Below are 14,876 nucleotides of genomic sequence, written 5' to 3'. Positions count from 1 at the left end.
TTCCTCTTTGCTGCTGCTGCTGCTAAGTCACTTCAGTCGTGTCTGACTCTGTGCGACCCCATAGACGGCAGCCCACCAGGCTCCCCCATCCCTGGGATTCTCCAGGCAAGAACACTGGAGTGGGTTGCCATTGCCTTCTCCAATGGTTCCTCTTTACCACTCCCTATATTCTCACATATAAGTCCACTGTCATTTACATGCATCCATGCAATTGCTTTCTTTTAAGTGACAAGTTCCCTCAGGTACATCCCCTGCTCGGTCCTGGTATGCAGCCAGATTTGCAGTCTGCAGTTTAGATTGCAAAATAATCTCCAGTTATTTCACAGTTCTGTTCCCCCCAAGACCCTTGAGTGCAGGAACCAAGTCCAACACAGCCTTTTCATTTCAAACATCCTCTCACAGTGAAGCTTTCACTTCCCTTGACAGCCTGATGAACTGATTCATCATAGTTAAGATACAGAATAAAGACCTGGATTGTAATCCATCCAAAACTGGCTGTGACCAAATCATTCATGTACCTCAGTGCTCAGTCCTCAAGAATGGGTTGTGCTTTTATGCCTGGAAACATGGATAGAAACACACTGCTCTCCCCTCAGCCTGTAGTTTTACTAAAAGTAACCACTGGTTTCTGTTTTATATCTTTATAGACAACCTGTATTCCTCTGGCTGATCTTTCTTCCCTCCTTGACAATCAACTTCCCATAACATCACTCTCCTGCTCATACTTACCGCATGAATGATACAACGAAAAAAAGGAATCCCTTTACCTTCTACTTGATAGAAGGTAAAAGTGAAAAAATAGTGGGAAAGAGGTGGAAAAAAAAAAACAACCTTTCCTGTCATGCTAAAATTCTTTCACACCTTTAACCTAACTTAATCCTTACAAGCCATAAAACAGGGATCCTCTGGTTTTTAAAATGGGCTTCCCCCTCTGCTAGAATTGACTCACTTTATAAAATTTTTTTATTTACCTGTATCGCTTTTTTTTTTTTAATGTAGCTGCTGTGCTATAAAGGAAGGACGAACAGCCAGTTATATCAGCAGCTGAATTTCTCATAGACCCCAGAAAGCAGCTTCTGTGAGCCAGTCCAGCACTTCCATGATTCAAGTCTGGAGCAAGTAGACGTAGCTGTCATGGGGAAACCTCACTGCTCTTGGAGAAAGGAACAAGGCCAGTGATCTGGAGCCAGGTTTGCAATCTTCACTAACAAAAACACAACACATCTAGAATGTCTTCAGCGTAGGGCACCCTATAAGCTCTTCAGTTCAGCTCACTCAGTCGTGTCCGACTCTGCAACTCCATGGACTGCAGCATGCCAGGCTTCCCTGTCCTTCACCATCTCCCGGAGCTAACTCAAACTCATGTCCATTGAATCGGTGATGCCATCCAACCATCTCATCCTCTGTTGTCCCCTTCTCCTTCCACCTTCAATCTTTCCCAGCATCAGGGTCTTTTCAAATGAGTCACTTCTTCTCATGAGGTGACCAAAGTGTTGGAGTTTCAGCTTCAGCATCAGTCCTTCCAATGAATATTCAGGACTGATTTCCTTTAGGATGGACAGGATGGATATCTTGCTGTCCAAGAGACTCTCAAGAGTCTTCTCCAACATGACAGTTCAAAAGCATCAATTCTTTGGTGCTCAGCTTTCTTAACAGTCCAACTCTCACACCCATACATTACTACTGGAAAAACCATAACTTTGACTAAATGGAACTTTGTCCACAAAGTAATGTCTCTGCTTTTTAATATGCTATCTAGGTTGGTCATAGCTTTTCTTCCAAGGATGGGCACAATAAAGGACAGAAATGGTATGGACCTAACAGAAGCAGAAGATACTAAGAAGAGGTGGCAAGAATACACAGAAGAACTATACCAAAGGGATCTTCTTGACCCAGATAATCACGATGATGTGATCACTCACCCAGAGCCAGACATCCTGGAATGTGAAGTCAAGTGGGCCTTAGGAAGCATCACTACGAACAAAGCTAGTGGAGGTGATGGAATTCCAGTTGAGCTATTTCAAATCCTAAAAGATGATGCTGCGAAAGTGCTGCACTCAATATGCCAGCAAATTTGGAAAACTCAGCAGTGGCCACAGGACTGGAAAAGGCCAGTTTTCATTCCAACCCCAAAGAAAGGCAATGGCAAAGAATGCTCAAACTACCCCACCATTGCACTCATCTCACACGCTAGTAAAGTAATGCTCAAAATTCTCCAAGCCAGGCTTAAATAGTACATGAACCGTGAACTTCCAGGTGTTCAAGCTGGACTTAGAAAAGGCAGAGGAACCAGAGATCAAATTGCCAATATCTGCTGGATCATGGAAAAAGCAAGAGAGTTCTAGAAAAACATCTATTTCTGCTTTATTGACTATGCCAAAACCTTTGACTGTGTGGATCACAACAAACTGAAAAATTCTAAAAGAGATGGGAATACCAGACCACCTGACCTGCCTCCTGAGAAATCTGTATGCAGGTCAAGAAGCAACAGTTAGAACTGGACATGGAACAACAGACTGGTTCCAAATTGGGAAAGGATTACATCAAGGCTATATATTGTCACACTGCTTGTTTAACGTACATGCAGAGTACATCACAAGAAATGCTGGACTGTGGATGAAGCATAAGCTGGAATCAAGAGTGCCGGGAGAAACATCAATAACCTCAGATATGGGCACAAAGCTCTTACAAAATAGAATTAAGGAGTTCTTAGAAAAAGGTTTCTGAGGATAATTAGTCCTAGGGAGAGGTTACTTTAAGAGAATTCACTTAAACGGGAAGCAACATTTTAGAGCAATGAGTGTGTGTAGGGGTGTGTGAATTGGGGCTTCACCTTAAAAGGAACTAAAAATTATGATAGTACATTTATTTTATTTTACATTTAATCACATTTTGATCATCTCAGCAAAAAATGGACTAATTCTTAAAACACAAAAATGAATCAAGACTTGTTTGGGGCATGTTTTTTCTGGAAAAATATTATATGACAGCAAAATATGACATCAATCAGTTCTTACTTGACTTTCACAGAAAGGTGTTTTAAAAGGGAAATTTTGTAAAATAGTCAAGAGCTTCATCACTTTTTCCCAGGACTTCTCCAGACCCTTTGAATTTCCAATCATCTCCTACTGAGGCCCCTATCATTATCTTCGTTGATTCGCTCTTTTTCAGTTGTAACCAAACTCTGCCAGACTCTCACTTCTTGGAGGTTTTCCAAGAATTATTGAATCAGTCCTCCGTCATCACTTTCTTTATCTTAGTGAAACCCTGCATCTTTTGCAAGACTGTCAATATCACTTTGCAGCTGGTACCCACAGTAAACACAGTGACGTTCTGACACTAAGGTTGGGTGTGGGGTAGAGGCTATGTGAAGCCAGAAGGAGGTGTGAATGGGGACTAGCTTTTTAGGGATCGATTAGTCCATCAACATTTCATGTTGGGATGACCTTTATCTCCCAAGTTGTAATTATGGGTACTCCAGTAGTAAGAACTCTGACAATGAAGTTCTCTTGCACTTAAAAACAAGCATTAACATTGCAGGTTCAGGTGAAGGACTCCACTGGGAGAAGTGTGATGAGTCTACTGCTGGTCAAGGTGGTCAACTGTAAACCATGTGATGCTGGCTGAGGGAATGACTAACGTCCCTCCAGGCTCCGGCTTCCAGACCCAGTGTGTTTAAACGCTAAAGGTGTGGTCAACACCTAAAGCTAAAATAACTGAAAAGAAACACAAATATCTGCTTTGTGACTACTGCCACCTACTGAAATCAAGCTTCATTTCCAATTTTGTTTCTATTACTATCATCAACACTACAACTGACTCTAGGGGGCAGTGCATTGCAGCCTATCACTTGGATAGGTTCAGTTCAGTTCGGTTCAGTCGCTCAGTCGTGTCCAACTCTTTGCGACCCCATGAACCACAGCACGCCAGGCCTCCCTGTCCATCACCAACTCCCGGAGTTCACTCAAACTCACGTCCATCGAGTGAGTATGCCATGCAGCCATCTCATCCTCTGTCGTCCCCTTTTCCTCCTGCCCCCAATCCCTCCTAGCATCAGAATCTTTTCCAGTGAGTCAACTCTTCGCGTGAGGTGGCCAAAGTACTGGAGTTTCAGCTTTAGCATCATTCCTTCCAAAGAACACCCAGGGCTGATCTCCTTTAGAATTGACTTGTTGGAACTCCTTGCAGTCCAAGGGCTAGCTTAGCTCTAAAGAAATCAGACAATGGCACCCCACTGCAGTACTCTTGCCTGGAAAATCCCATGGGCGGAGGAGCCTGGTAGGCTGCGGTCCATGGGGGTCTCGAAGAGTTGGACATGACTGAGCGACTTCACTTTCACTTTTCACTTTCCTGCATTGGAGAAGGAAATGGCAACCCACTCCAGTGTTCTTGCCTGGAGAATCCCAGGGACGGCGGAGCCTAGTGGGCTGCTGTCTATGGGGTCGCACAGAGTCGGACATGACTGAAGTGACTTAGCAGCAGCAGCAGCAGCAGCAGCAAAGAGATTAGAGAAGCTTTGCAAGGTCTGGCAAGGCTTAAAACCCCTTCCTCCTGTTGGGAGTCTGTTGGGAGATTCTGGATTTGCTTCTGGTTTGGTCTGGACTGAGTGAAGTTTGGCTCTACAAGTCTTCCGGTCGTGTGCAGTGATTGGGAAATTCATTCTTGGAATATGGTTCAGTCTTTCATGTCTGACTTTGCACACAGTCAGACACTGACTTTGCACAGTTCCTTATATTGTTCTCCCTCAAGATCAAAGCCCAATGTCTCTTCTAGAAAGACTTTCTCAACCTCCCCAAAGCTCTTCTCCCTTTCCTCTGTGTTTCAGATAAGTTTTACTCAGTTCTTTACAACACTTACCATGTGCAACTTAATTATTTAATAGCTCATTTCTTCCTCTAGACCAAAGCTGTTCAGGAATAACTGCCAATTTACCTTGTTAGTATGTGTTTCATTAACTAGTATATTGAAGATACTCACTAAACATTTTTTAAGTGAATGAATAAATACTATGATCATGCCAAATGGCTCAAGGTTGCATCAGCCTCCTAAACTTGGGAGTCTTGTTTGTCTGTTGCTTTTGTTGAAGTATAGTGGATTTACAATGTTGTGTTAATTTCTGCTGTACAGCAAAGTGATTCAGTTATACATATATATATATTCTTTTTTTTAATTGGAGGATAATTCATTCACAATGCTGCATTACTTTCTGCTGTATGAGTCAGCTATAAGTTTACATATATCTCCTCCCTTGTGAGCCTCCCTCCCACCAATCTTTTTCATATTCTTTTCCATTATGATTTACTACAGGATATTGACTATACTTCCCTGTGCTATACAGCAGGACCCTGTTGTTTTGGTAGAACTCTTTTGACTCTTTGAACTCTAATCATGTAATTCTTTTAACAGAATTTAACATGTAAACAGCTAATTCTGTTAAAGGTAAAAGCTGAAAATAGAAAAAAGATAATACAGGTAGAAGTTTTAATATTTTTTTTCCTGACCTCCAGTTTGAAAACCTTAACAATAAGCTCCTACACCAACAGCAGGACCTGTGCCCCTGGAGCCCAACACAGAGTCTGGGATGTGAACGTAAAGTTTTAGGAAACGAATGAATAGAAATAGACAAAAAGAAGTTACCTTAAGATAAGGTCTTTCAGGTTATCTTATTATTTAGCCCCTATCATATAGATATGATCTAATTTGTTTAGGACTGACATGGAGCTGGAAAAGTTATTTCCATATCTTTCATATCCATTTTTCTGTGGGAAAAAAGAATGGAATCTAGAAAACTGGCATTGATTTGTTCATAAGAGATAGTTTAATCTTACACATCAGAGACTACCATCACAGTTAAGTTGGGATTTTACATTTTGATATGAGAAGTGGAAGATTATAAAATGCTGGTTTTCAACTGGGGGAGGGAATAGAAGAGAATCACAAGGGTAGAAATGCTGAGGAAGGGTACCCATAGTTTGAAGAAAAACTACTGTTCATTTAAGAACCATTAACATTTATAGGAAGCAGTGAAAATAGAGTCAAGAGGGTGGTTTGTGGTTCTGGCTTGCCACTTACTCACCTAACCAAGTCATTTGGTCCCAATTTCCTGTTAAATGCAGAGGGCTGCACTTGATGGTCACTAAGATTCAATTAAGTCTAAAAATTGTTGTATGTTCTACCAATATCCTAAATGGCAAAGTAGGTCAGACTGATCTAGACAAGGAAACATTTTTATCTTTAAAATAGAAATAAAAACATTTTGGAAAAGAAAATAATATTTGATTTGGGTTTTGAAATTTACTGATTAAGTACTATATAATTCTATTTTTGAATAAAATGAGTGTACTAGATACAGTTTCCTTACATGAAAATACCATGGTGTTTTTATCAAGGCTCTTTGCCAACAGCTTCTCTATTTCATAAATTCTATTTAAAATGTTATTTTCTCTTTCTGATCTCTATGTGACTAGGAAAAAAAGAAGGTATGCTTAAGTAATAAGTGATGATACTCATCTCTTACTTTTTCTCATGTTCATTTCTATGGCTACTGCAATTACGTTTCTTTACCGAGGATGGCTAAAAATGTACCTGCAGCAAGAGCCTGTAAATCCAAAGTAAATGCTTGATTAGCTGCAATTAGGGGCTTACAAAAATAAATACCAGGTGATAGTTTGCACTATTCATCAAAGAGCATTAATGGAGGAAAGGGACAGCATACTTTTTTTCCTCTTTAAAAATAACCAAATGAGGAAAAGTCATCTTAGAGAAAGCCCCCTTAAATAGACAGCATCATTAATAGTCTTCTAATCCTTTTCCTGGAGCTATAGCAAACAAGTGATCCAGAGACACATTTCAAAGGCTTAGCACCCACACAATCTTTCACCTACATAAAAGTCTGTATGTGCCATAGCTGATCTAGGGAGGAGACACAGCCCCTGCCAGAGACGATGCCCAGAGCAAAGAGGAAGAAATTCCTTGGCTTCTTCCTTTCTTTTTTTCTCCAGACTCTTAGTAGTGCTGAAACCGACCAAAAGCTGACAAGAGAGTTTGGAAAATGTGGGCTCCAGGAGGCAATTCCAGTCAACCAGGGCAAAGCATGAACATGCACAGAATCAGCATAGTCCCCACACCCACCCTTATGCTACTCAGCATTCATTCCCATCCTTTAACTCATTCTTAACTCTCTGAAATGACATCATGCTTGTACCCAACACAGCATGGTAGCATAAGTGCCTGACATTAGGCTTTTGACTGTTCAGGCTTCCATTTCAAAAGATAACTTAAACAAGCATGTTACCAGTTGTATAACACAGCTACTGGCAAATAAGGAATTAGGGTACCACCACCAATGCAGTTTCTTTCAGAAAGCCCTCAGTAACCTAGATAAGTGACCACTTGAGCAAGCCCACTTCTTCCCCTTGGCTGTACCCCAATTCCCACTTTTATGCTTTAAAGAGCAAATCCATGACAACATTGTAAATTGACTATCCTCCAATAAAAATTTTTAAAAGTACAAAAAAATTTAAAGGGGGGCACAGTTCGACAGAGGATGAGATGGTTGAATGGCATCACCAACTCAATGGCATGAGTCTGAATAAGCTCCAGGAATTGGTGGTGGACAGGGAAGCCTGGCATGCTGCAGTGCATGGGGTCGCAAAGAGTCACACATGACTGAGCGACTGAACTGAACTGATAGTTCTTGAGGCATTAGCCTACTGTGTTCCTCCTTTGCCTGGCAAAGAAATAAACCTACTCTTTCCTTCCCCCTCCCCCACAAAAAAATGGTGAACCTGTGAAACCCTAATAAAGAGATAATATTCACAAGTGGAAGTTTGAGTACATTTTTTCTCGACCACCACCTTGAAAATCTTAACAGTAAACTCCTGCATTAATAGCACTGTGCACTGGGCATTAATTCTTTTGAGGTATTCCTTTCCCTGGCCTCAGGTTATTTTCTCACATCTGATCAGTATTCCTGGGAATATTTGAGGAAAACCCTCTATAGGCTCCAGGTTTCTCTCTGAGGGCAATTCTCTCCTCTTTGGAAGCCTAGCCTAAGAACTCTTGCTATCTTATTCTCCTCCAGATTTTCAGTTTCTTCTCCTCAACTCAAGGAGTCCCCAGGCTCTTCCTGGGTTCACTTCTTATACCAACACCTGGAAATTCTCTCAAGGAAGGGGTCAATTCATATTTCTCATCAGGGATCACTGTCCTCTGTTGCCTGATACTGAGTGTCTTAAAAACCACTGTTTAATGTTTTGTCTGTTTTTCAGTTGTCCTAGACTCGAGGTAAAATCCATTTCCTGTTATTTCACCTTGACATGAATTGGAAATCCTCTCTGTTGTCATTTGTCTTAATTTCTTATTTCCACTGCCTGAGCTTAATTTGTTCTTTTTCTAACCTTCTGAGTAGAATGTTTAACTCATATAACATCACTCTGATTTATAATGATATTCTTTTTCATCACAGCTTTAGCCATAATTCATAAATTTTGCCATAGAGTTTCTCTCATTATTGCTTTCATTCTCTCTGTAGAGAAAAATTTTAAATCCCCCAATGGTTGGGGTATTTATTGTTGGATCATTTACACCATTGTTATTATTAACATGTGGTTTTCCCACATTATGATTAAAGGCTGTGGGGAAGCATATCCCATGGTGGTTAGCAACTTGCATTCTTGAGTCAGAAGGCTGGAGTTTAAATTCCTCTCTTTTTTCTGCCTACATGACCTTGGGCAGAGTATTTAATCTAAGGCTCAATTTCTTCATTTGTAAAATTGAGATAATGATAACACCTATCTCATATGGTTGCCCTGAGCATTAAATTATAATAACTGAATCCACCTGCCAATGCAGGAGATGCAAGAGATGTGGGTTCAATTCCTGGGTTGGGAAGATCTCTTGGAGAAGGAAATGGCAACCCACCCCAGTATTCCTGCCTGGAAAATTCCATGGACTGGCAGGCTACAGTCCATGGGGTCACAAAGAGTCGGACACAACTCAACAACAAAGCACACACACACACAATTCAGGTAAAAACTTTAGCACATAGTAAACATTCAACAAATCTTAGTTAATTTCTATCTGGGGGCATTTATAGAAGGTCCCTTGTGGTCAACTTTTAAAGTTTAAGTGGCACTGGCAAGAATTAAAAAATGATGTTCTCTGTAGGCATAAAATTCATTATGGCAGCACATGTTCTTGATCCTAACTCTCTAAGCCCTTGGTCGTCTCTGCAGCTGTAGGGGACAGTGAACTGACAGTCCCTTCAAGGATCTATACATCTCTGCTTCTCTACTTGAAGGTACTCAGCAGGGTTTGGGACTTAAAAGCCCTCAGAGAATGTTCTCAACCAGTTAGGGATAGGTAAAATTGGATAACTACCTTATCTTTGCTGTCCTGGAAGAAATCCCCAGAGTAACTGAGCTTCAGTTACCCACGGGACAACTTGCTCGTTTACGAATCCTGGCTGGGGTTTTCCTCCTTCTTGTTTTACCGTCTTTGCTCTTTTTCTTGTGTTCCTGAGATTACTTCCTAAATAAAGCAGCTACACTAAGACCGCACATAGAATCTACCTTCTGCTGGACATAGACCAACAAAGATACATATGTATTAGATTATCCTATTAATTGTATTGCTCATGACCTCTAAGGAATGATTCTCAAATCTCATTTCATATTATAATCAAGTGGAGAAAAAAGGTTTCTAGAGACTGTCAAAAACATCCAGATTTAGTAAAGAGAGACTTTATTCAAAAGGATTACTGAGTTACAGCTCAGGGAACTTGGGAGAGACCCTTAACCAAAGTTTGGCTAACAAGCATTTTGTTCTGATTGGTCAACAGTGACAAGCAGTCCAGTTAATCATTTATGAAGTCAAGAATGGGAACTTAGAGGCTAGTCTTGTCATAGGTAAATAAGAAGGATGCATGAGTCTTACCTAAGTCATATGGAAGAAAATGCTTCTTTCCAGTCTTTTCCAGAACACAAAAGACGCTCTGTCTGTGTGTGTATGTGTGTGTGTAGGTTTCTTTAACTATCCTTGTTTTCCATGAGTACACGGTCCAGGTAAAATTTAACATTGTCAGGATAAAGTCTGGACTTCAATACTTTCTAGAAGCTCCCTAGGTAATGTATGGATTTCAATAAGAGACTTGAAAGACACATCAACTAATCAAAATGCGTGGACTTTATTCAAATCCTAATTCAAACAAAACTATTTGTAAAAATGACTTTTATAAAACAATTGGGAATTTTAATACTGAATCTTTGATGAAGTAATTACTGCTATTTTTTAGGTAGTATAATGATATTGTACCTATGAATTTTTAATTAAAAAAAATGATATTGGCATTTTGGTTATTTTTTTTTAAGATCTCATATTTTAGAGATACTGCCTGTAGGAAGTGTTTATAGATTAAATGATACAGTTTCTGGAATTTGCTTCAATATAATATAGAAGGGGAGAAAGGGGGTAGGGAAAGTTGGCCAGGAATTGGTAAATGTCGAAGTTGGGTGGTAGGTCATAAGAGTTCATTAGCTTAGTCTGTCTACTCTTGCATGTTTGAAATAAAAAGGCTTTCCTAAGAAACTTCCTTGGGCTTCCCAGGTGGTGCTAGTGATAAGGAATCCACCTTCCAATGCAAGAGATGCAGGTTGGATCCCTGGGTCAGGAAGATCCCCTGGAATAGGAAGTGGCAACCCTTCCTACACCTGTATTCTTGCCTGGAAAATTCCATGGATATGGGAGCTTGGAGGGCTACCATCCATGGAGCTGCAAAGAGTCAGACATGACTGAGCAACTGAGTACATACACAGAAGGAAGCTCCCTAACTGACCTTAGTAGGCAGCCCATGTTGAAAACCGCTATTATAAGCCTTACTTATTTTTCTGTCTACTCAACTGCCAAGACCTGAAAGAGGTTTGTTAAGGGGTCTGTTCCCATGGCTATTGTATTTCTATCAGTTTCTCCTTGTATTTTACACATTGCTTCATTTATATAATTCATTGTTTTATTAGTTGTCTCAGTAAGGTTTATGAACCTTAGGAAAGGTTTCTTTTCCTTGGGAAAAAATGTTCATGGCAAAAGTAAAGGAAAAAAACTCAAGCAGTATAAAAAGGTATATACAATAAAAACTAGATTTCTCTTTCATCTCAGATTCCCAACTTTCAGTCCCTCTCTAGAGCGTCAGACACAATTATTAGTCTCCTCTGTCTCGATCAAGGAATAGTCAATGTATACGTGAACACACATATGTATACATGTACACATACTTGGACTTCCCTGGTGGCTCACACAGTAAAGCATCTGTCTACAATGTGGGAGACCCAAGTTCAATCCCTGGGTCAGGAAGATCCCCTGAAGAAGGAAATGGCAATCCACTCCAGTACTATTGCCTGGAAAATCCCATGGACAGAGGAGCCTGGTAGGCTACAGTAGGCTACAGTCCATGGGGTCGCAAAGAGTCAGACACGACTGAGTGACTTCACTTTCACTTCGCATATACTTGGAAGGTAGCTATGCTCACCACTATATCACCAATGCCATACTCAGGTACATATATTTGAATGTCACGTATATATATGTACATATACAGACACGGTCAGTCATGGGCTTCCCTGGTGGCTCAGATGGTAAAGAATCCTCCTGCAATGTGGAAGACCTGGGTTTGATGCCTGGGTTGGGAAGATTCCCTGGGGGAGGGCATGGCAACCCACTCCAGTATTCTTGCCTGGAGAATCCCCACGGACAAAGGCACCTGGCAGGCTACAGTCCATGGGTTACAAAGAGTCGGACATGACTGAACAACTAAGCGCACACATACACACATAACATTGGGACCACAGGATTTTACACTCTGTTAGACTTGCATTTATCACTTAAATCTAGTACAGAAAATGGCTTCAGTGGAAAACTGTGCACTGTGGTCAACCTTGCAGCATTACTGTGTTTCTATGAGAGCTATTTTACCACTCTGTAAATTACAGATAACTGATAATAAGGCAAAATAACTCCTACCTATAGACACGCAAGTCGATTCTGTCGGGTGCAGGGACAAACCCCCTACACACACACCTGTTGAAGACCAGTTTACCCCTCATTTGCACGTCCATTTCAACCTTCCTTTACTGCATATGAATCTTTGCTTCTTGACTTCTCCTTTGAACCAGTTATGACATCTGCCTAGCCCTCCTCTATACAAAGTCTTTCCCTGTCCCTGTTTCTTGTTTGCAAGAAAAATGCTTCAGTCTCCAGGCCTTTCCCAAGTTCCAAAAAACTGGCTCAAGCAGTTAATGATTAGGAAAAGAGAGTCACAGGACTCCTGGTTCCTTCTGAAAGAAATATAGATAACAATCTGATCCATATCTTTGAGCATTTCTGCAGAAACTAAGACCCTCACCCAGGTGAGGAAGGGGACTACATGCTGATCACAAGCACTAGAACTCAGACTGGCTGGAAACCAGAATGCTGAGATTCCTGAAACATCATCCTGTTACCTTGCCATCAACCAGTCAAAAGAAGGTCCACAATCTAATCAGGCATCTCACCACCCTCTCCCCTAACAGCGTCTTTTAAACCTCTTGCCTGGAAGTCATTGGGAAGTTCAGGCCTTTTGAGCGCAAGCAGCCCGTTTACCTTGCTTGGCCTTTGCAATAAACCTTTCTCTGCTCCGAAAACCAACTTTTTGGTTTGTTTAACCTCATATGTGCTAGACACATGAACTTAAGTTCAGACAAGAGTGCCTTCATTTTGAGCAAAATTAAATCTTTAGCACTTGTTAATTTTATGTCTGTATAAGAGTCATGGTTTTCCTTTCTTTTTTTTTTTTTTTTTTGAGAATTATCCTTTAACAGTGTTTCGCAAATAGGCTAAACATCCAACTCTGGAATTTGAGGAAAAGCCAACTATATTTTTGTCTCTCATTGTCCAGTGTGTGTAACTGTCTGGATGCATCAACTCATTTAATCTGTCCCAGTCATTTGCTTCAACAATATTCTTTTACTTGTATTTTTAAGTCAAATGTAATTATACTTGTAGGATGAATTTCTGAACAGAAACTGCAAAATCACTCTCCAAAGAGATTAAACCAATTTACCCTCCCACAGAAGAGTATATAAAATGATGGGTTTTCCACATTCTCTAAACACAGTACATTATCAAACTTTTAGATCTTTTCCAGTCTGGTAGGTGAAAAATGTAATCTTACTTAAATATGTACTTCTGTCATTGTGAATGAGATTAACCACATTTTCATACAATGTAAGCCATTAATTTTCTTTTTCTGTAAGCTGCCTATCTATGCCCTTTGCTCATTTTTTCCATTGTGCTTTGATATTGTTCATATTAACTGGTAAGCTTGGTATATTAAGGAAATTGGTCCATTGCATGTGTGTTGCATTGCGGTGCTGGGGTACCATGAAGAGATGGAACAAAACAAGCATACTACAACTCAGTGGATTGAGAATATAGCTGCATCTAGAAGGCTGCAGATCTCATATCTCCTCCAGCCCTCCAGATGAGACTGAGCTGTTACCTTCTCATTCACAACCGCTCAGCAATGAAGATCTAATTGAAGTGCAAGAAAAAAGGTGCACTGAAAAGTTACCATGGAAACTGCCCCTCCCACGGCATTTACCATTCAAAGGCTTCTGCAGGCATTCATGTACAACAAATTAGCAAAGAAAGATTTCCAGACTCATAACCCTAATTTTGAATGCAGTTTAAAGGTGTTTGGAGGCACAAAGAATACCTGTGGTTTCTATAGGGAGACTACCAGGAAAAGCATTGTCTTGGGTTCAGCTTCTGTGAGCTATAATTTGTTGAGACATTAGAGGGTACTTTGTTTTTGCTGCAGTTTTCCCTCCTTCCCCCACCTTCTGCTGATGGTTGCCAGTTCATAGTGCTTGCTGATCTCAGGAGTGGTTTATAATACCAGGCCTGAAGCTTAATGATTACCTCTTGTCTTGCCTTTAGTGAAAGCCCAAGCTCACTGAAGAGGTTAAGCTGTGAATCCAGGAGGGAAATGGTGTGCAGGGAAAAAATCCACGCTCTCTGTAGGGCAGAGAAGGCAATGAAAGCTGGAAGAGAGGTTCCACAAGGAGTAAAGACCTGTGCATTCATGCTCAGTCACTTCAGTCATGTCTGACTCTTTGCAACCCTATGGACTGTAGTCCGCCAGGCTCCTCTCATCCATGGGATTCTCCAGGCAAGAGTACTGGAATGGGTTGCCGTGTCCCGCTCCAGGGGATCTTCCCAACCCAGGAATCTAACCATGTCTCCTGCATCTCCTGCATTGCAGGTGGCCTATTTACCACTGAGCCAGCTGGGAAGCCCTGAAGACCTGTGACCAATGTTGAAAGTATCCTGGTTGGTGAGAGATCCTGGTCAATGACGGCTGGGTATCTTAGGCAGGTAGGGCCCTGGGCACTGGGATTTCTATAACAAAAAACCCTAGTTAGTTCCAATGCAGGAAAAGAACAGAGGCCTCGACACTTTCAAAGGACACTGGGCATTTCAGTTCTAACCGTTGTGGCCAGAGGATTGTTGATGCCTCCCCATATATGACTCCTGGTCATTTGTAAGTTATCTAATGCTGGATCAGGGAGGCAGGGGAGTCTTAACAATGACTGAGGTTGATTTTTTTTCTGTCATTTTGGCCATCTGGGACCTCAGAACTATAAATAATTTTAATAATCTAATATGATATACTTATATATCAGAATTTTGGAGTAAGATTCACATCCACTGTACTTTTTTGGACTAGGATTTTAAGAAGCCTTGGCCAGTTTAGTTCCTGTACAAAAATCCCACCACAAAAAAAGCATATTTGTGATGTAGTTTTAATTTTTTTGTTCACTTAATACATATAACTGCATAAA

General features: G+C 40.8%; 1 protein-coding gene across 1 annotated transcript in view; it reads right to left on the bottom strand.

The window, feature by feature from the left end:
* Window positions 1–14,139, bottom strand: part of SCN11A (sodium channel, voltage-gated, type XI, alpha subunit) — a 134,575-nt gene extending 120,436 nt beyond the window's left edge. Inside the window, exon 1 of the mRNA XM_010835570.1 lies at window positions 13,954–14,139. Coding sequence (XP_010833872.1) covers window positions 13,954–14,118 — 165 coding nt within the window. The 5' untranslated portion in view covers window positions 14,119–14,139. The remainder of the gene's footprint in view (window positions 1–13,953) is intronic.
* Between the last annotated feature and the right edge of the window lie 737 nt (window positions 14,140–14,876).

Source organism: Bison bison, unplaced genomic scaffold (assembly GCF_000754665.1).
Source record: "Bison bison bison isolate TAMUID 2011002044 unplaced genomic scaffold, Bison_UMD1.0 scf7180017864043, whole genome shotgun sequence".
In the NCBI taxonomy this organism is placed as follows: Eukaryota; Metazoa; Chordata; class Mammalia; order Artiodactyla; family Bovidae; genus Bison; species Bison bison.
Note: the sequence above shows the minus strand (reverse complement) of the source record. Positions and strands in the feature narration are given on the sequence as shown.